The 22,490-nt window shown below is 52.3% G+C and overlaps 1 protein-coding gene across 1 annotated transcript; it reads left to right on the top strand.

The window, feature by feature from the left end:
* Positions 1-6: 6 nt before the first annotated feature.
* LOC137366518 (nucleolar transcription factor 1-B-like) lies at positions 7-20,717 on the top strand (the record flags this gene model as incomplete). The annotated part of the gene is given in 7 exon segments (XM_068028314.1): positions 7-79; positions 1,949-2,080; positions 2,083-2,123; positions 9,698-9,781; positions 10,079-10,234; positions 14,914-14,978; positions 20,597-20,717. Coding segments are annotated over 7 exon segments (660 nt in total), but the record flags the coding sequence as incomplete, so codon positions are not given.
* Between the last annotated feature and the right edge of the window lie 1,773 nt (positions 20,718-22,490).

The following is a 22,490-nucleotide window of genomic DNA, read 5'->3' as shown; positions in this document are numbered from 1 at the left end:
TAGGCAACGTTCGTCACCATGAACGGAGCCTCAGTAGTTTCCACGTCGGTTGAGACCATCACTATCAAGGAAGAGGCTGGTAAGATTCACCTCTCCAATCAAATGTGAGGGAGCTGGGGGTTAGACATCTTTCCAGAGTGAGATCAAGCTCCCCAGACTCGAGGTGTTTGGGAGTAGGATGGGGCTGTGATTCAGACACTGTCCCTCAAATTGTGTGCTGGGGGAGCCGGATTGAAAGCTGAACTCGGATCGATGAGATGAAAGTCTCACTGCTGTCTCTAATCCCACATGAAAAGAATTTTGAGGCAGTGTTCCTCCTGGATATGGAAACCAAGCTGAACGATGTCGGCCATCTCAAATAATATTCGGAATTCCTAACTGCGGGGGCCTGTGGATACTTGGTTGTTGAGTATATTCAAGACTGAGATTGATCAAGATTTAGACTTGGGGTTATGGAGTATGATGGGAAAGTAGAGTTGATGTGGAAGTTTAACCATGATCTTACTGAATGGCAGAGCCTGTTCCAGGGGCCATTTGACCTCCTCTTGCTTCTATCTTAGAATTCTTCACAGAAAGGGGGCCGTGGAGCCCATTCCCCATCCCCACTCTCTGAAAAAGCTCACCCTCAGTCTAATTCCCCCATCCTCTCTGACAGAGCTTCCCCCTCAGTCTCATTGCCCCGTGTCCCACTCTCTGAAAGAGTTCCCCCCTCAGTTTTATTCCTCTGTTCTTTGCCCAATCTGCCCATTTTCTTTTAACGTTTATTTTTCTGTCTGTTTTTCTTTTAGAAGCAATTATGGATTATCTGATGTTATAATTTTCGTTCTGGGCACTGCACCTAGGATCATAGGAGCAGGAGTAGCCATTCAGCCCATCGAGTCTGCTCCACCATTCAAACACATCATGGCTGATCATCTACCTCTATGCTATTTTCCCCACTATTCCCATATCTATTAACTTCTGTCTTGAACATGCTCAATGATTGAGCTTCCACAGCCCTCTGTGGTAGAGAATTCTACAGATTCACCACCCTCTGAGTAAAGAAATTCCTCCTCATCTCAGTCTTAAATGGCCTGCCCTTTATCTGAAAGGATACATTGGTCTTGGTGGGCTGCAGCACCAGAATTCTCTAATTCTGGCCTCTTGAACATGTACATGTACCAAATTTTGAATAATTCACCTTAGCAGAGAGGTCAGTGACGAGGGGGCACAGATGTAAAGTGATCGGTAGAAAAATTAGAGGGGAGATGACAAATTTTTCACCCAGAGGGTGGTGACGGTCTGGAACTCACTGCCTGAAAGAGTAGTTGAGGCAGAGACCCTCAACTCATTTAAAAGGAGTCTGGATATGCACCTCAAGTGCCGTAATCTGCAGGGCTACGGACCAAATGCTGGAAGGTGGGATTAGAATAGTGGATCGTTTTTTGGCCGGCACAAACACGATGGCCAAGTGGCCTCGTTCTGTGCCTTAAACTTTCTGTGATTCTCTCCCTTATTTTAACCATTCCACCAATGGCCTTCAGTTGCCTGGGCCCGAAGCTCTGGACTTCCTCCCGAAACCTCTCCATCTCCCCACCTCTCTCTCTCTTAAGACACATCTCAAACCTAGGGTAGAGAAATAGAAAATTATTGCCTCTGCTGGGGTTGGGGGAAGTCCACAACAAGGGGGCAGAACCTTCAAATTCGAGTCGGGCCAATCAGGGTGATGACAGGAAGGGGAGTGGAAATCTGGAACACACTCCCCCAAAAAACTCTCAGGGCTGGAGATCAAATAAAAATGTAAAAAGTGAGATTGCTCGATTTCTCGATTAAGGGTTACAGAACCAAGATAGACAAGTTAATATACTGATCTAATTGAATGGCGGAATAGGTTTAAGAGGCTGAATGACCTCTTGCGATGAACGTGTGCCCATCTGCAGGCTGTTAATTGGTGCTGACATTGTTTCAGATTTATGGAGTAAAGAGGATGTGCTGTGTTTGTTGGATCGAATAAAGAGCCTGATCCCAGACGGAGACTGCATGAAGTACAAGACCACTGAGTCCCACTTCAACTGGGAGAAAGTGGGGTTCGGACCCTTCACTGGGAAATGTGCCGACTCAAGTGGCTGAAACTGGCCAGTGAGGTTAGTGGTGAAGCATAAAACATGGTACATTTCAGCAGCCTTTGCCGTAGAAACCCCCACCTTGTCCCCATATCCCTCAAATGCCCACCTTGTCACCATATCCCTCAAACCCCCACCTTGTCCCCATATCCCTCAAACCCCACCTTGTCCCATATCCTCAAATGCCCACCTTGTCACATATCCCTCAATGCCCACCTTGTCCCCATATCCCTCAAACCCCCACCTTGTCCCCATATCCTCAAATGCCCACCTTGTCCCCATATCCCTCAAACACCCACCTTGTCCCCATATCCCTCAAACCCCACCTTGTCCCCATATCCCTCAAACGCCCACCTTGTCCCCATATCCCTCAAACCCCCACCTCGTTCCCATATCCCTCGAACCCCCACCTCGTTCCCATATCCTCGAACCCCCACCTCGTCCCCATATCCCTCGAACCCCCACCTCGTCCCCATATCCCTCGAACCCCCACCTTGTCCCCATATCCCTCGAACCCCCACCTTGTCCCCATATCCCTCGAACCCCCACCTTGTCCCCATATCCCTCGAACCCCCACCTTGTCCCCATATCCCTCGAACCCCCACCTTGTCCCCATATCCCTCGAACCCCCACCTTGTCCCCATATCCTCGAACCCCACCTTGTCCCCATATCCCTCAAACCACCCCACCTTGTCCCCATATCCCTCGAACCCCACCTTGTCCCCATATCCCTCGAACCCCCACCTTGTCCCCATATCCCTCGAACCCCCACCTTGTCCCCATATCCCTCGAACCCCACCTTGTCCCCATATCCCTCGAACCCCACCTTGTCCCCATATCCCTCAAACGCCACCTTGTCCCCATATCCCTCGAACCCCCACCTTGTCCCCATATCCCTCAAACGCCCACCTTGTCCCCATATCCCTCAAACGCCCACCTTGTCCCCATATCCCTCGAACCCCCACCTCGTTCCCATATCCCTCGAACCCCCACCTCGTTCCCATATCCCTCGAACCCCACCTCGTTCCCATATCCCTCGAACCCCCACCTCGTCCCCATATCCCTCGAACCCCCACCTCGTCCCCATATCCCTCGAACCCCCACCTCGTCCCCATATCCCTCGAACCCCCACCTTGTCCCCATATCCCTCGAACCCCCACCTTGTCCCCATATCCCTCGAACCCCCACCTTGTCCCCATATCCCTCGAACCCCCACCTTGTCCCCATATCCCTCGAACCCCCACCTTGTCCCCATATCCCTCGAACCCCCACCTTCTCCCCATATCCCTCGAACCCCACCGTCTCTCCAAATCCCTCAAACCCACCCACAAACAACACTCGAGAAGCACAACTCCATCCAGGACAAAGCAGCCCAATTGATTGGCACCTCATCCACAAGCATTCACTCCCTCCACCATCGATGCACAGTAGCAGCAGTGTGTACCATCTACAAGATGCACTGCAGCAACGCACCAAGGCTCCTTAAGACAGCACCTTCCAAACCCGCGACCTCTACCAACAAGGGCAGCAAATGCATGGGAACACCACCACCAGCAAGTTCCCCTCCAAGCCACACACCATCCTGACTTGGAACTATATCACCGTTCCTTCACCGTCGCTGGGTCAAAATCCTGGAACTCCCTTCCTAACAGCACTGTGGGTCTACCTACCTCACATGGACTGCAGCGGTTCAAGAAGGCAGCTCACCACCACCTTCTCAAGAGCAAATAGGGATGGACAATAAATGCTGGCTTTACCAACGACGCCCACATCCCATGAACAAGTTTTAAAAAACCTCTTTTTCACATATGCCCCAATTCTATTTTCGCCCGATATCCCTCACCCACTTCTCATTGGAAATATTGGCACTGTCTGCCTCAATATCATTTATTGTGCAAATTAATCATCCTAGAGGTGACCATGTTCCCCTGATTTTGATTCTTCTTCCTAGCTTCGTATTTAACTTGTGACTCCTGGAGTATCAGCCCTCACCACAACGATTAACCGTCCTGTCTCAGTCACTTCATGAACCTCAAATCTTAGCTCATTGCCCTCTGCAGTGATAAACCTGCCATCCATTGTTCTCAGCTCATTAAAAACTCTGAGCAAGGTGTGGCACATCAATCATAGTTGGAGATTGTTTTGCTGGAATATTGGTTTGAAGTTTGCAGTGTGTGCTGTCTCTCACTGGCTGTCTCTTAGTCTGGCAGTTTAACTGACTCTTTCTCTCTCTCTCTCATGCTCGGTATCTATCTGACTGTCTTTCTGTCCTCTTGATCTGGCTCTCCGCTTTCCCCCTCATTTCAAATTCTATCTCTGGGATAATGCCATGAGTTTTGTTTGTGTTGGCCAAGGCTCAGTGAGAAACACTCTCACCTCTGAGTTGGAGGCTCATGGGTTTCAGCAACACTCGAGAGACTTGAGCCCATAATCTAGGCAGACAATTCAGTACAGTACTGAGGGAGTGCTGCACTGTCAGAGGGTCAGTACTGAGGGACTGCTGCACTGTCAGAGGGTCAGTACTGAGGGACTGCTGCACTGTCAGAGGGTCAGTACTGAGGGAGTGCTGCACTGTCAGAGGGTCAGTACTGATAGGGGCTGCACTGTCGGAGGGGCTGTACTGAGGGAGTGCATCATTGTCGGAGGGTCTGTACTGAGGGAGCACTGCACTGTCGGAGGGGCTGTACTGAGGGAGTGCAGCACTGTCGGAGGGTCTGTACTGAGGGAGCACTGCACTGTCGGAGGGTCTGTACTGAGGGAGCACTGCACTGTCGGAGGGGCTGTACTGAGGGAGCGCTGCACTGTCGGAGGGTCAGTACTGAGGGAGTGCATCATTGTCAGAGGGTCTGTACTGAGGGAGCACTGCACTATCGGAGGGTCAGTACTGAGTGAGTGCTGCACTGTCGGAGGGTCAGTACTGAGGGAGTGCATCATTGTCGGAGGGTCTGTACTGAGGGAGCACTGCACTGTCGGAGGGGCTGTACTGAGGGAGTGCAGCACTGTCGGAGGGTCTGTACTGAGGGAGCGCAGCACTGTCGGAGGGTCTGTACTGAGGGAGCGCAGCACTGTCGGAGGGTCTGTACTGAGGGAGCGCAGCACTGTCGGAGGGTCTGTACTGAGGGAGCGCAGCACTGTCGGAGGGTCTGTACTGAGGGAGCGCAGCACTGTCGGAGGGTCTGTACTGAGGGAGCGCAGCACTGTCGGAGGGTCTGGACTGAAGGAGTGCTGCACTGTCGGAGGGTCTGTACTGAGGGAGCACTGCACTGTCGGAGGGTCTGTACTGAAGGAGTGCTGCACTATCGGAGGGTCTGCACTGAGGGAGCACTGCACTATCGGAGGGTCTGTACTGAAGGAGCACAGCACTGTCAGAGGGTCAGTACTGAGGGAGTGCTGCACTGTCAGAGGGTCAGTACTGAGGGAGTGCTGCACTGTCAGAGGGTCAGTACTGAGGGAGTGCTGCACTGTCAGAGGGTCAGTACTGAGGGAGTGCTGCACTGTCGGAGGGTCAGTACTGAGAGGGGCTGCACTGTCGGAGGGGCTGTACTGAGGGAGTGCATCATTGTCGGAGGGTCTGTACTGACGGAGCACTGCACTGTCGGAGGGTCTGTACTGAGGGAGCACTGCACTGTCGGAGGGGCTGTACTGAGGGAGCGCTGCACTGTCGGAGGGTCAGTACTGAGTGAGTGCTGCACTGTCGGAGGGTCAGTACTGAGGGAGTGCATCATTGTCAGAGGGTCTGTACTGAGGGAGCACTGCACTATCGGAGGGTCAGTACTGAGTGAGTGCTGCACTGTCGGAGGGTCAGTACTGAGGGAGTGCATCATTGTCGGAGGGTCTGTACTGAGGGAGCACTGCACTGTCGGAGGGGCTGTACTGAGGGAGTGCAGCACTGTCGGAGGGTCTGTACTGAGGGAGCGCTGCACTGTCGGAGGGTCTGTACTGAGGGAGCGCAGCACTGTCGGAGGGTCTGTACTGAGGGAGCGCAGCACTGTCGGAGGGTCTGTACTGAGGGAGCGCAGCACTGTCGGAGGGTCTGTACTGAGGGAGCGCAGCACTGTCGGAGGGTCTGTACTGAGGGAGCGCAGCACTGTCGGAGGGTCTGTACTGAGGGAGCGCAGCACTGTCGGAGGGTCTGTACTGAAGGAGCGCAGCACTGTCGGAGGGTCAGTACTGAGGAGGTGCTGCACTGTCGGAGGGTCAGTACTGAGGGAGTGCAGCACTGTCGGAGGGTCAGTACTGAGGGAGTGCTGCACTGTCGGAGGGTCAGTACTGAGCGAGTGCTGCACTGTCGGAGGGTCAGTACTGAGGGAGTGCTGCACTGTCAGAGGGTCAGTACTGAGGGAGTGCTGCACTGTCAGAGGGTCAGTACTGAGGGAGTGCTGCACTGTCAGAGGGTCAGTACTGAGGGAGTGCTGCACTGTCAGAGGGTCAGTACTGAGGGAGTGCTGCACTGTCAGAGGGTCAGTACTGAGCGAGTGCTGCACTGTCAGAGGGTCAGTACTGAGGGAGTGCTGCACTGTCGGAGGGTCAGTACTGAGAGGGGCTGCACTGTCGGAGGGGCTGTACTGAGGGAGTGCTGCACTGTCGGAGGGTCAGTACTGAGGGAGTGCATCATTGTCGGAGGGTCTGTACTGAGGGAGCACTGCACTGTCGGAGGGGCTGTACTGAGGGAGTGCAGCACTGTCGGAGGGTCTGTACTGAGGGAGCGCTGCACTGTCGGAGGGTCAGTACTGTGGGAGTGCATCATTGTCAGAGGGTCTGTACTGAGGGAGCACTGCACTATCGGAGGGTCAGTACTGAGTGAGTGCTGCACTGTCGGAGGGTCAGTACTGAGGGAGTGCATCATTCTCGGAGGGTCTGTACTGAGGGAGTGCAGCACTGTTGGAGGGGCTGTACTGAGGGAGTGCAGCACTGTCGGAGGGTCTGTACTGAGGGAGCGCAGCACTGTCGGAGGGGCTGTACTGAGGGAGCGCAGCACTGTCGGAGGGGCTGTACTGAGGGAGTGCTGCACTGTCGGAGGGTCAGTACTGAGGGAGTGCATCATTGTCGGAGGGTCTGTACTGAGGGAGCACTGCACTGTCGGAGGGGCTGTACTGAGGGAGTGCAGCACTGTCGGAGGGTCTGTACTGAGGGAGCGCAGCACTGTCGGAGGGTCAGTACTGAGGGAGCGCAGCACTGTCGGAGGGTCAGTACTGAGGGAGCGCAGCACTGTCGGAGGGTCAGTACTGAAGGAGTGCTGCACTATCGGAGGGTCTGTACTGAGGGAGCACTGCACTGTCGGAGGGTCTGTACTGAAGGAGCGCAGCACTGTCGGAGGGTCAGTACTGAGGGAGCACTGCACTATCGGAGGGTCTGTACTGAAGGAGCGCAGCACTGTCGGAGGGGCTGTACTGAGGGAGAGCTGCACTGTCGGAGGGGCTGTACTGAGGGAGAGCTGCACTGTCGGAGGGTCAGTACTGAGGGAGTGCAGCACTGTCGGAGGGTCAGTACTGAGGGAGTGCTGCACTATCGGAGGGTCAGTACTGAGTGAGTGCTGCACTATCGGAGGGTCAGTACTGAGTGAGTGCATCACTGTTGGAGGGTCAGTACTGAGGGAGTGCAGCACTGTCGGAGGGTCAGTACTGAGGGAGTGCTGCACTGTCGGAGGGGCAGTACTGAGGGAGTGCTGCACTATCGGAAGGGCAGTACTGAGTGAGTGCTGCACTGTCGGAGGGTCAGTACTGAGGGAGTGCTGCACTGTCGGAGGGTCAGTACTGAGGGAGTGCTGCACTGTCGGAGGGGCAGTACTGAGGGAGTGCTGCACTGTCGGAGGGTCAGTACTGAGGGAGTGCTGCACTGTCGGAGGGTCAGTACTGAGGGAGTGCTGCACTGTCGGAGGGTCAGTACTGAGGGAGTGCTGCACTGTCGGAGGGTCAGTACTAAGGGAGTGCTGCACTGTCGGAGGGTCAGTACTGAGGGAGTGCTGCACTGTCGGAGGGTCAGTACTGAGGGAGCGCTGCACTGTCGGGGGGTCAGTACTAAGGGAGTGCTGCACCGTCAGCTTGCTGTCTTATGAATATTAAACTGAGGCTCCTTCTGCCCTCTCAGACGTAAAAGTTCTCAAGGGCATTATTTGAAGAATAGCTGGAGAGTTCTCCCCATTGTCCTTTTTAAAAATTTATTCATGGGATGTGGGGCATTTATTGTCCATCCCTAATTGCCCTTGAGAAGGTGGTGGTGAGCTGCCTTCTTGAACCACTGCAGTCCATGTGGTGTAGGTACACCCACAGTGCTGTTGGGAAGGGAGTTCCAGGATTTTGACCCAGCGACGGTGAAGGAACAGCGATATAGTTCCAAGTCAGGATGGTGTGTGACTTGGAGGGGAACTTGCAGGTGGTGGTGTTCCCATGCATTTTCTGCCCTTGTCCTTCTAGTTGGTAGAGGTTGCGGGTTTGGAAGGTGCTGTCTAAGGAGCCTTGGTGCGTTGCTGCAGTGCATCGTGTAGATGGTACACACTGCTGCCACTGTGCGTCGGTGGTTGAGGGAGTGAATGTTTGTAGATGGGGTGCAAATCAATTGGGCTGCTTTGTCCTGGATGGTGTCGAGCTTCTTGAGTGTTGTTGGAGCTGCACCCATCCAGACAAGTGGAGAGTATTCCATCACACTCCTGACTTGTGCCTTGTAGATGGTGGACAGGCTTTGGGGAGTCAGGAGGTGAGTTACTCGCCTCAGGATTCCTAGCCTCTGTCCTGCTCTTGTAGCCATGGTATTTATATGGCTACTCCAGTTCAGTTTCTGGTCAATGGTAGCCCCTAGGATGTTGATAGTGGGGGATTCAGTGATGGTAATGCCATTGAATGTCAAGGGGAGATGGTTAGATTCTCTCTTGTTGGAGATGGTCATTGCCTGGCACTTGTGTGGCACGAATGTTACTTGCCACTTATCAGCCCAAGCCTGGATATTGTCCAGGTCTTGCTGCATTTCTACATGGACTGCTTCAGTATCTGAGGAGTCACGAATGGTGCTGAACATTGTGCAATCATCAGCAAACATCCCCACTTCTGACCTAATGACTGAAGGAAGGTCATTGATGAAGCAGCTGAAGATGGTTGGGCAGAGGACACTACCCTGAGGAACTCCTGCAGTGATGTCCTGGAGCTCAGATGATTGACCTCCAACAACCACAACCATCTTCCTTTGCGCTAGGTATGACTCCAGCCAGCGGAGGGTTTTCCCCCGATTCCCATTGACCTCAGTTTTGCCAGGGATGTGGAGTGTTTTTGGGGGGGGTTGGAATGTTTTTGGGGCGGGGGAGTTGGAGTGTTTTTGGGGGGGGGGAGTTGGAGTGTTTTTGGGGGGGGGGGGGGAGTTGGAGTGTTTTTGGGGGGGGGAGTTGGAGTGTTTTTGGGGGGGGGAGTTGGAGTGTTTTTGGGGGGGGAGTTGGAGTGTTTTTGGGGGGGGAGTTGGAGTGTTTTGGGGGAGTTGGAGTGTTTTGGGATGTGTAATCTCCTCCCCTGACTCTCCCAATACTGCTGGTCGATTGTTTGAGTGTATTCGTTAGAGGGCCCGGCATTTGATTGTTCTTTACCTCGACTCTAACTCTCTCATTTCTTTAGATCAGGAAGTATCGCACACTGAGTGAGTTGCTGACAGATGCAGAGGAGTTTGTGAAAAATCCGTACAAGGGCAAGAAATTGAAGGTAGGCCCAGGACGTTCGGCCAGCGTTCCTGATACAGGGGAGGGTGGGGGGCGGTTGGGGGAGGATGGGGGGAGAGTGGGGGATGGGTAACTGAGGTTGGGGGAGGGGGTGTTGTGGTGGGGGAAGGTGGGGGGTGGGTGGGGGAAGGTGGCCAGCGCCGTTGGTTGGGGGGCAGCCTCTGGGAGTGGTTGTGGTTCCTGGTCACCAGCACTGCTGTCGGGCTCTGCGTCTACACAGTCAGCACAGGATCACCACAAGCCGTAACTTTAAACATTAAAATGCAAATCTTTATTTCAGACTCATCCCGATTTTCCGAAGAAGCCGCTGACTCCATACTTCCGATTCTTCATGGAGAAAAGAGCCAAGTACGCCAAGATCCACCCGGAAATGAGTAACCTGGACCTGACAAAAATTCTCTCCAAAAAATACAAGGAGCTGCCGGAGAAAAAAAAGGTATGAGAGCTCATTTCAAAGAAAGAAAGACAGACTTGTATTTCTATAGCGCCTTTCACGTCCACTGGACATCCCAAAACACTTTACTGCCATTAAGATACTTTTATCGTGTAGTCATTGTCATAATGTAGGAAATGTGGCAGCTAGTTTGTGCACAGAAAGCTCCCACAAACAGGAATGTGCTGCTGACCAGACCTGATTGCGGGATAAATATTGGCTGGGACACCATTGGAGAACTCTCCTGCTCTTCACATTGTGCCTTGGGATCTTCTCTGACTACCCAAGAGCATCTCAGTTTAAATTCTATTCCAAAGGATGGGTCGTAAGAGATGGGGTGGGGCCTATTCAAGACAAAGAGGGTTATATATGCTTGGAGGCTCAGGGCAAGGCTAGAATACTCAATGAATACTTTGTATCAGTGTTTACCGAGGAAGAGGATGCTGACAAAATATTGGTAGAAGCAGAGATGGTAGAGGTAAAGGATGGGGTGAAAATTAATAGTCAGGAAGTACTAAAAAGCTGGCTATGCGTAGAGTGGATAAGTCACCTGGTCCAGATGGTTTGCATCCCAGGTTGCTAAAGGAAGTGGGGATGGAGATAGCGGAAGGGCTGGCCATAATCTTCCCTAGATACAGGGGAGGTGCCAGAGGATTGGAGAGTGGCAAATGTGATACCCTTATTCAAGAAAGGGTGTAAGGACCATCCTGGCAACTACAGGACAGTTAGTTTAATATCAATGGTGGGTAAGGTTTTAGAAACTATAATCAGAGAAAAATATCAACAGACATTTAGAGAGGTTTGAGTTAATTGAGGAGAGCCAGCATGGATTTGCAAAAGGCAGATCATGCTTGACTAATCTAATTGAATATGTCAATGAAGTAACAGAGAAGGTTGATGAAGGGAATGTGGTGGATGTTGTTTATATGAATTTTAAGAAGCGTTTGATAAAGTACCACAGAAAAGGCTGGTTAACAAAATTGAGGCTGTTGGAATAGGAGGGTCAGTGTCCAATTGGATAAAAATATTGGCTTATGGACAGAAAAAAGCGATTCTTGGTAAATAGTAAATTAGCTGATGGTACAATGACTAGGGAACACAGATTGAAGAGAGGCAGGAGGATGTGAGGAAACACTTCTACACAGCGAGTGACAATGACCTGAAAGTTACTGCCCCCGAGGTTGGTGGAAGCAGAGATGATGAATGATTTTTCAAGGATGTTGGATGAGCACTTCAGGGAAATAAACTTGTAGGGCCAGGGGTTTAGAGCAAGGGAATGGGACTGACTGGAGTATTCTACAGATAGCCAGCATGAATTCGATGGGGCGAATGGCCTCCTTCTGTGGTGTAATTATTCTATGACCTCAGACAATGCAGCACTCCCTCAGTTCTGCACTGGAGTATCAATCGAGATTGTTTGTTTTGTTAAGTCCTGGATGGGACTCGAACCCACAATCTTCTGACATAGAATGGAGAGTCTGACCAACTCGGCCACAGCCGACCACTTGGTTTTAACTCGATCCGATGGTCCCGTGCAGGACTGACCAACCCGGTCCTCTCTCCCCAGATCCCCGTATCTATCCCAGTTAACATACGGTGCTCCCTCAGTACTGACCCTCCGACAATGCAGCGCTCCCTCGTTACAGACCCTCTGACAGTCCAGTGCTCCCTCAGTACTGACCCTCCGACAGTGCGGCACTCCCTCAGTACTGACCGACCGACAGTGCGGCGCTCCTTCGTTACTGACCCTCCGACAGTGCGGTGCTCCATCAGTACTGACCCTCCGACAGTGCGGCACTCCCTCAGTACTGACCGACCGACAGTGCGGCGCTCCTTCGTTACTGACCCTCCGACAGTGCGGCGCTCCCTCAGTACTGACCCTCCGACAGTGCGGCGCTCCCTCAGTACTGACCCTCCAACAGTGCAACGCTCCCTCGGTACTGACCCTCCGACAGTGCGGCGCTCCCTCGGTACTGACCCTCCGACAGTGCAGCATTCCTCAGTACTGACCCTCCGACAGTGCGGTGCTCCCTCAGTACTGACCCTCCGACAGTGCAGCATTCCTCAGTACTAACCCTCCGACAGTGCAGCATTCCTCAGTACTGACCCTCCGACAGTGCGGCGCTCCCTCGGTACTGACCCGCCAACAGTACAGCATTCCTCAGTACTGACCCTCCGACAGTGCGGCGCTCCCTCAGTACTGACCCTCCGACAGTGCGGCGCTCCCTCGGTACTGACCCGCCAACAGTGCAGCATTCCTCAGTACTGACCCTCCGACAGTGCGGCGCTCCCTCAGTACTGACCCTCCGACAGTGCGGCGCTCCCTCAGTATTGACCCTCCGACAGTGCGGCGCTCCCTCAGTACTGACCCTCCGACAGTGGGGCACTCCCTCAGTACTGACCTTCCGACAGTGCGGCGCTCCCTCAGTACTGACCCTCCGACAGTGCGGCGCTCCCTCGGTACTGACCCGCCAACAGTGCAGCATTCCTCAGTACTGACCCTCCGACAGTGCGGCGCTCCCTCAGTACTGACCCTCCGACAGTGCGGCGCTCCCTGGGTACTGACCCTCCGACAGTGCGGCGCTCCCTCGGTACTGACCCTCCGACAGTGCGGCGCGCCCTCGGTACTGACCCTCCGACAGTGCGGCGCTCCCTCAGTACTGACCCTCCGACAGTGCGGCGCTCCCTCGGTACTGACCCGCCGACAGTGCGGCGCTCCTCAGTACTGACCCTCCGACAGTGCGGCGCTCCCTCAGTACTGACCCTCCGACAGTGCGGCGCGCCCTTAGTACTGACCCTCCGACAGTGCGGCGCTCCCTCAGTACTGACCCTCCGACAGTGCGGCGCTCCCTCGGTACTGACCCGCCGACAGTGCAGCATTCCTCAGTACTGACCCTCCGACAGTGCGGCGCTCCCTCAGTATTGACCCTCCGACAGTGCAGCACTCCCTCAGTACTGACCCTCCGACAGTGCGGCGCTCCCTCGGTACTGACCCGCCGACAGTGCAGCACTCCCTCAGTGCTGACCCTCTGACAGTGCGGCGCTCCCTCGGTACTGACCCGCCGACAGTGCAGCACTCCCTCAGTACTGACCCGCCGACAGTGCAGCATTCCTCAATACTAACCCTCCGACAGTGCGGCACTCCCTCAGTGCTGACCCTCCGACAGTGCGGCACTCCCTCAGTACTGACCCTCCGACAGTGCGGCACTCCCTCAGTACTGACCCTCCGACAGTGCGGCACTCCCTCAGTACTGACCCTCCGACAGTGCGGCACTCCCTCAGTACTGACCCTCCGACAGTGCGGCACTCCCTCAGTACTGACCCTCCGACAGTGCGGCACTCCCTCAGTACTGACCCTCCGACAGTGCAGCACTCCCTCAGTACTGACCCTCCGACAGTGCAGCACTCCCTCAGTACTGACCCTCCGACAGTGCAGCACTCCCTCAGTACTAACCCTCCGACAGTGCGGCGTTCCCTCAGTACTGACCCTCTGACAGTGTGGCGCTCCCTCCGGACCGGTGCTCCCACAGTCCCGCGCTCCCTCTATACTGCCCCTTGGAGTGTGCGGCACTCTCTCTACTGCTCTGGGTGTGCATGCCTGGATTTTGTGCTGAAGTCTCAAGTTGAATTTTAACCCACAATGTTCTGAAAGAGCTACAAGAGTCTGAGAGGCAGGAGTGCTACCCACTGAGCCAAGGCTGACACTTGTGTGTTCTTTAACACAATTCTCCTGCATGCCCAGTCCCTGCAGTACAACTTTGATGCCACCATAGATAAGGAAGTGGATAATAGGCTTTCAAAAGCAAACAGAACATTTGGCAGACTCTACAAATGAGTGTGGAGCAACCACAGTCTCAGAACACAGACCAAACTCAAAGTGTACAAAGCAATAGTCCTCACCAGCCTTCTGTATGGTGCCGAGTCATGGGGCCTATACCATCGTCATGGGGCCTATACCATCGTCATGGGGCCTATACCATCGTCATGGGGCCTATACCATCGTCATGTACGCCTTTGAGAGCACTTCCATCAGCGCTGCCTCCGCAGCAGCCTCAAGATCCACTGGCAGCTCCGCCTCACAAACATTGAAGTCCTGAAAACAGCCAACACCACCAGCATTGAGGCCATCCTCCTACAAAGCCAACTGTGTTGGGCGGGTCACGTTGCCCAGATGGACAAGAGTCACCTGTCCAAGATTGTGTTGTATGCACAGCTGACCACTGGTAAAGGAAAAGAGGGGCACCATGCAGACGTTTCAAGGACTCCCTGAAGTAGTCCCTCTCTGTGTGCCACATCGACCATCGCCAGTGGGAAACGCAGGCCATAGATCGTGATGCCTGGAGATGCTACATCAGGAGGGCTACAGACACCTTTGAGACTGAGGGAAGAACCAGCATGAAAGAGAAAAGGGGAAGGATAGATCCAATTGCCCCCAGCAGTGACTACACCTTCACTTGTACCCGCAGTGGGAGAATCTGCCAGTCACGGATAGGCCTGACTAGCCACTAGCGGGCCTGCAACCGATGACTACAACCTTCCCAAAATCATTGTCTGCGAACAAATGCCAAGAGGGAGTACAAGAGAATAAAATGATTTGCACCTGCAGAAAACGAGCCAAATCATGGTCTCTGCTTCAGCTGCCGCGACACATTTCTAACAATGTTTCTCTTGCCTTCCTACAGCTCAAGTACGTTCAGGACTTCCAGCAGGAGAAGGGGAATTTTGGGCAGGCGATGGCCAAGTTCAGGTACCAGCTACTTCTTTATCAACACCCCCTTACATCTGTCTTTTTGGCTTCCTACCACGCTCAGTGACTTAATCTAGTGAACTACTAAATTGTACAGAGCAAACCAGTCCCACAGTCTCTGCTGAGTCAGCAGACAAGGCACCACATCGAGCTGCTGCCTCGATCTCTCACTCTGTTGTGATGGCCTCCACAGTCAAATATCCTGTTGACACTCACTATCAAGGCTCACACATGTAGACTGGCACATGATGAGTTGTACCTCAGCGAATGGCAATACACGATGTTGGTACTGAGTGATAAGGGATGCAGATTCCATACCCACTTGGTGCTTTGCCAGTAATGTCCACAGCCCCAGAATAAAGCAGCAAACACTGGTGTAATACTGAGCTGTACAGAACATGAAACCCCGAGGCCTGATCCCTGCTCAGTGTTGAGTTAGTAACCTGCTTATTGAACACATATCCCAGTGAGAGTGTGTGTGGGACCCGTACCCCAGTGAGAGTCAGTGTGTGTGGGACCTGTACCCCAGTGAGAGTCAGTGTGTGTGGGACCCGTACCCCAGTGAGAGTCAGTGTGTGTGGGACCCGTACCCCAGTGAGAGTCAGTGCTGTGGGACCCGTACCCCAGTGAGAGTCAGTGTGTGTGGGACCCGTACCCCAGTGAGAGTCAGTGTGTGTGGGACCCGTACCCCAGTGAGAGTCAGTGTGTGTGGGACCCGTACCCCAGTGAGAGTCAGTGTGTGTGGGACCCGTACCCCAGTGAGAGTCAGTGTGTGTGGGACCCGTACCCCAGTGAGAGTCAGTGTGTGTTGGACCCGTACCCCAGTGAGAGTCAGTGTGTGTTGGACCCGTACCCCAGTGAGAGTCAGTGTGTGTGGAACCCGTACCCCAGTGAGAGTCAGTGTGTGTGGGACCCGTACCCCAGTGAGAGTCAGTGTGTGTGGGACCCGTACCCCAGTGAGAGTCAGTGTGTGTGGGACCCGTACCCCAGTGAGAGTCAGTGTGTGTTCGATGCATCTGTCCATGACAGTATTGGTAGGAGCGAGCATCACTGAGTCCTCGAGACAAAGTTACGACTTCTCACTGAGGATGCCCACCATCGTGTTGTGTGGCACTACCACCATGCTAAATGGGATAGATTTCGAACAGATCTAGCAACTCAAAACTGGGCATCCATGAGGCACTGTGGGATCAGGCCCAGATGAGATGCATCCAAGGATACTGAGGGAAGTGAGGGTGGAAATCGCAGATGCACTGGCCATAATATTTCAGTCTTCCTTAGACTCTGGGGTGGTGCCAGTGGACTGGAGAATTGCAAACATTAAACCCTTGTTCAAAAAAGGGTGTAAATATAAGCCCAGCAATTACAGGCCAGTCGGTTTAACTTCAGTGGTGAGAAAACTTCTGGAAAACATAATTCAGGACAAAATCAATAGTCACATGGACAAATGTGGGTTAATTAAGGAAAGTTAGCATGGATTTCTTAAGGGAAAATCATGTTTAACTAAATTGCTGGAATTGTTTGAGGAGGTAACAGAGAGGGTTGATGAGGGCGATGCAGTTGCTGTGGTGTACATGGACTTTCAAAAGGAGTTGGATACAGTGCGACACAACAGACGTGAGCAAACTTGTGGCTCCTGGAATAAAAGGGACAGTAGCAACGTGGATACAAAATTGACTGAGTGACAGGAAACAAAGAGTAGTGATTAATGGATGTTTTTCGGGCTGGAGGAAGGTTTGTAGTGGAGTTCCCCAGGGGTCAGTGTTGGGACCCTTGCTTTTCCCGATGTTTATTAATGACGGAGACCTTTGTGTACAGAGCACAATTTCACAGTTTGCAGATGATATGAAACTTGGAAGCATATTGTGAACTGTGAGGATAGTGTCGAACTTCAAAAGGACATAGACAAGTTGGTGGAATGGGCAGACAGGTGGCCCAGATGAAGTTCAATGCAGAGAAATGTGAAGTGATGCATTGTGATAGGAAGAACATGGAGAGAGAATATAACATAAAGGGTACAATTCTAAAGGGGCTGAGGAGCAGAGGGACCTGGCTGTATATGTGCATAAGTCATTGAAGGTGGCAGGACAGGTTGAGAGAGCAGTCAATAAAGCATACAGTATCCTGGGCTTTATTAATAAGGGCAGAGAGTACAAGAGCAAGGAAGTTACTTGTATAAAACACTAGTTCAGCCTCAGCTGGAGTATTGTGTCCTGTTCTAGGCACCACTCTTTAGGAAAGATGTGTGGGCATTGGAAAGAGTGGAGAAAAGATTCACGAGAATGGTTCCAGGGATGAGGAATTTCAGTTATGAAGATAGATTGGGGAAGTGAGGACTGTTTTCCTTGGAGAAGAGAAGGCTGAGAAGTGATTTGATAGAGGTATTCAAAATCATGAGGGGGCTGGACAGAGAGAAATGGTTCCCACTTGTGAAAGGATCGAGTACGAGAGGGCACAGATTTAAAGCATTTGATAAGAGAAGCAAAAGTGACATGAGGAAAAACTTTTTCACGCAGCGAGTGGTTAAGGTCTGGAATGTGCTGCCTGAGAATGTGGTTGAAGCATTCAAAAGGAAATTAGACAGTTACATGAAAAGGAAGAATGTGCAGGGTTATAGGGAGATGGCGGGGGAATGGAACTGAGGGAATTGCTCTTTCGGAGAGCCAGTGTGGATGTGATGGGCTGAATGGCCTCCTTCTGCACTGTAACAATTCTCTGATTCTGGTCCATCAGCAGCAGCAGAATTGTACTCAACCACATTCTCTAACCTCATGGCCTGGCATATCCCCCACTCTACTTGCATGCTAAACAGCAGATGCAGCATGTGATGGACAGAACTAAGCGATCCCACAACCAACGGATCAGATCTAAGCTCTGCAGTCCTGCCACATCCAGTCGTGAATGGTGGTGGACAATTAAACAACTAACTGGAGGAGCTGGCTCCACAAATATCCCCTTCCTCAATGATGGGGGAGCCCAGCACATCAGTGCAAAAGACAAGGCTGAAGCATTTGCATCCCATCTGCAGCAAGAAATGCAGAGTTGATGATCCCTCTCGGCCTCCTCCTGAGGTCCCCAGCATCACAGATTCCAGACTTCAGCCAATTCAATTCACTCTGCGTGATATCAAGAAATGGCTGAAGGCACTGGATACTGCAAAGGCTACAGGCCCTGACAAATTTCCAGCAATAGTACTGAAGACCTGTGCTCCAGAACGAGTCACTCACCTAGCCAAACTGTTCCAGTACAGCTACAACACTGGCATCTACCCGGCAATGTGGAAAATTGCCCAGGTATGTCCTGTACACAAAAAGCAGGACAAATCCAACCTGGCCAATTACCGCCCCATCAGTCTACTCTCAATCATCAGTAAAGTGATGGAAGGTGTCATCGACAGTGTTATCAAGCAGCATTTGCCCAGCAACAACCTGCTCACTGACGCTGAGTTTGGGTTCCGGCAGAGCCACTCAGCTCCTGACCTCATTACAGCCTGAGTCCAAATGTTGTCAAAAGAGCTGAACTCCAGAGTTGAGGTGAGAGTGAGTGCTCTTGACATCAAGGCAGCATTTGACCGAGTATGGCATCAAGGAGCTCTCATAAAACTGAAGTTAATGGAATCAGGGGGAAAATTCTCCGCTGATTGGAGTCATACCTAGCACAAAGGAAGATGGTTGTGGTTGTTGGAGGTCAATCATCTCAGCTCCAGGACATCACTGCAGGAGTTCCTCAGGTAGTGTCCTAGGCCCAACCATCTTCAGCTGCTTCATCAATGACCTACCTTCAATCATAAGGTCAGAAGTGGGATGTTCGCTGATGATTGCACAATGTTCACCATTCGTTACTCCTCAGAGACTGAAGCAGTCCATGTAGAAATGCAGCAAGACCTGGATAACATCCAGGCTTGGGCTGATAAGTGGCAAGTAAAATTCGCGCCACACAAGTACCAGGCAATGACCATCTCCAACAAGAGAGAATCTAACCATCTCCCCTTGACATTCACGGCATTTCCTTCGCTGAATCCCCCACTATCAACATCCTAGGGGCTACCATTGACCAGAAACTGAACTGGAGTAGCCATATAAATACCATGGCTACAAGAGCAGGTCAGAGGCTAGGAGTCCTGAAGCGAGTAACTCACCTCCTGACTCCCCAAAGCCTGTCCACCATCTACAAGGCACAAGTCAGGAGTGTGATGGAATACTCTCCACTTGTCTGGATGGATGCAGCTCCAACAACACTCTAGAAGCTCGACACCATCCAGGACAAAGCAGCCTGCTTGAATTGGCACCCCATCTACAAACATTCACTCCCTTCACCACCGACGCACAGTGGTAGCAGTGTGTACCATCTACAAGATGCACTGCAGCAACGCACCAAGGCTCCTTCAACAGCGCCTTCCAAACCCGCAACCTCTAAACCTCTACCACCTTGAAAGACAAGGGCAGCAAATGCATGGGAACACCACCACCTGCAAGTTCCCCTCCAAGTCTCACAACATCCTGACTTGGAACTATATCGCCGTTCCTTCACTGTCACTGGGTCAAAATCCTGGAACTCCCTTCCTAACAGCACTGTGGGTATACCTACACCCCAAGGAATGTAGCGGTTTAGCGGTTCAAGAAGGCAGCTCACCACCATCTCAAAGGCAAATAGGGATGGGCAATAAATGCTGGCCTAGCCAGCGACGTCCAGTTACCATGAATGAATAAAACAAACAAACTGTACCCCAGTGAGAGTCAGTGTGTGTGGGACCCGTACCCCAGTGAGAGTCAGTGTGTGTGGGACCCGTACCCCAGTGAGAGTCAGTGTGTGTGGACCCGTACCCGAGTGAGAGTCAGTGTGTGTGGGACCCGTACCCGAGTGAGAGTCAGTGTGTGTGGAACCCGTACCCGAGTGAGAGTCAGTGTGTGTGGGACCCGTACCCCAGTGAGAGTCAGTGTGTGTGGAAACCCGTACCCCAGTGAGAGTCAGTGTGTGTGGGACCTGTACCCCAGTGAGGGTCAGTGTGTGTGGAACCCGTACCCGAGTGAGAGTCAGTGTGTGTGGACCCGTACCCCAGTGAGAGTCCGTGTGTGTGGGACCCGTACCCCAGTGAGAGTCCGTGTGTGTGGGACCCGTACCCCAGTGAGAGTCCGTGTGTGTGGGACCCGTACCCCAGTGAGAGTCAGTGTGTATGGGACCCGTACCCCAGTGAGAGTCAGTGTGTGTGGAACCTGTACCCCAGTGAGAGTCAGTGTGTGTGGGACCCGTACCCCAGTGAGAGTCAGTGTGTGTGGAACCCGTACCCAGTGAGAGTCAGTGTGTGTGGAACCCGTACCCCAGTGAGAGTCAGTGCGTGTGGGACCCGTACCCAGTGAGAGTCAGTGTGGTGGAACCCGTACCCAGTGAGAGTCAGTGTGTGTTGGACCTGTACCCCAGTGAGAGTCAGTGTGTATGGGACCCGTACCCCAGTGAGAGTCAGTGTGTGTGGAACCCGTACCCCAGTGAGAGTCAGTGTGTGTGGGACCCGTACCCGAGTGGGAGTCAGTGTCTTCATCAATAGAAGGGTGAAAATGCCAAACTAATGATGGAGGATGATGGCAGTGATATTAATGTGATGAATTGATCTATATTCTCAGGGATGAACACCCCGATCTGATGAAGAACAGAAAAAAATCCGATGTTCCGGAAAAGCCTAAGACACCCCAGCAGCTGTGGTACAATCATGAGAAAAAGGCCTTCCTGAAACTTCACCCTGAGGTAAAGGAACAGTGCTGCTGTAGCTAGTAGATTGGGATTATTGCTCATCCTGAGCTGGCCTCTGAAGGGTTCTTTGGGCGTTCCCAAATCACCTTGCATTTGTTTGTACACACTGGGCCATATAGAGCCAACAACCCGCACTGTGGGACTGGAGCCAGATCTGGAACTGACCGGAAGTGGTTGGGATGGCTGCCTCCCTTCCCTGAAAGATATTAGTGATCCTCTTGGGTTTTTGTGACAATCTGGCAGTTTTCATGGTGTTTTGTTTTGGTGCCAGCCCACAATTATTTTTCTCGTTACTGGGATGTAGGGGTCACTGTCTAGGCCAGCATTTATTGCCCATCCCTAATTGCCCTTGAGAAGGTGGTGGTGAGCTGTCTTCTTGAACCGCTGCAGTCCATGTGGGGTAGGTACATCACAGTGCTCTTAGGAAGGGAGTTCCAGGATTTTGACCCAGCTACAGTGAAGAAATGGTGATATAGTTCCAAGTCAGGATGGTGTGTGGCTTGGAGGGGAACTTGTGGGTGATGGTGTTGCCATGCATCTGCTGCCCTTGTCCTTCTAGGTGGTAGAGGTCGTGGGTTTGGAAGGTGCTGTCGAAGGAGCCTTGGCAAGTTGCTGCAGTGTATCTTTTACTCAATGCAGAATTCCCAGTCTCTGAACTGCTTATAGCCACAGTATTTATGTGCTGGTCCAGTTCAGTTTCTGTCAGCACCCCAGGATGTTGATAGTGGGGTTTCAGCGTTGGTAATGCCATTGAACATCAGAGGAGATGGTCATTGCCTGGCACTTGTGTGGTGTGAATGTTACTTTCCACGTATCAGCCCAAGTTGAGTGTTGTCCAGGTCTTGCTGCATATGGACATGGGCTGCTTCAGTCTCTGAATGTGCAATCATCAGCGAACATCCCCACTTCTGACCTCATGATGGAGGGAAGGTCATTGATGAAGCAGCTGAAGATGGTTGGGCCTAGGACACTACCCTGAGGAACTCCTGCAATGATGTCCTGGAGCTCAGATGATTGACCTCCAACAACCACAACCATCTTCCTTTGTGCTAGGTATGACTCCAACCAGTGGAGAGTTTTCCCCTGATTCCCATTGATGTAATTTTGCTCGGGCTGTTGATGTCACACTCTTAAGGGAAGTCACTCACCTTCCCCCTGTAATTCAGCTCTTTTTTCTATGTTTGCCTGTAATGAGGTCAGGAGCTGAGTGGCCCTGGTGAAACCCAAACTGAGCGTCACTGAGCAGGTTATTGCTCAGTAATTGCTGCTTGATAGCACTGTCAATGATATCTTCCATCACTTTACTGATGATTGAGGATAGATTGATGGGGGTAATTGGCCGGGTTGGAGTTGTCTTGTTTTTTTGCAGTTTTCCACATTGCAGGGTAGATGCCAGTGTTGTCGCTGTACTGGAACAGCTCGGCTACGGGTGCGGCAAGTTCCGGAGCACAGGTCTTCAGTACATTTGCCGGAATGTTGTCAGGGCCCATAGCTTTTGCAGTATCCAGTGTCTGTAGTCATTTCTTGATATCACGTGGAATTAATTGAATTGGCTGAAGTCTGGCATCTATGATGGTGGGGACTTCAGGAGGAGGCCGATGAGGATCATTCACTCGGCACTTCTGGCTGAAGGTGGTTGCAAATTCTTCAGCCTTATCTTTCGCACTGATGTGCTGGGCTCCCCCATCATTGAGGATTGGGATATTTGTGGAGCCACCTCCTCCAGTTAGTTGTTTAATTGTCCACCACCATTCACGGCTGGATGTG

The sequence above is a fragment of the Heterodontus francisci genome, unplaced genomic scaffold (assembly GCF_036365525.1).
Source record: "Heterodontus francisci isolate sHetFra1 unplaced genomic scaffold, sHetFra1.hap1 HAP1_SCAFFOLD_2205, whole genome shotgun sequence".
NCBI lineage: Eukaryota > Metazoa > Chordata > Chondrichthyes > Heterodontiformes > Heterodontidae > Heterodontus > Heterodontus francisci.
The sequence above is the reverse complement of the archived record's forward strand: the minus strand, read 5'-3'. Positions and strand labels throughout refer to the sequence as shown.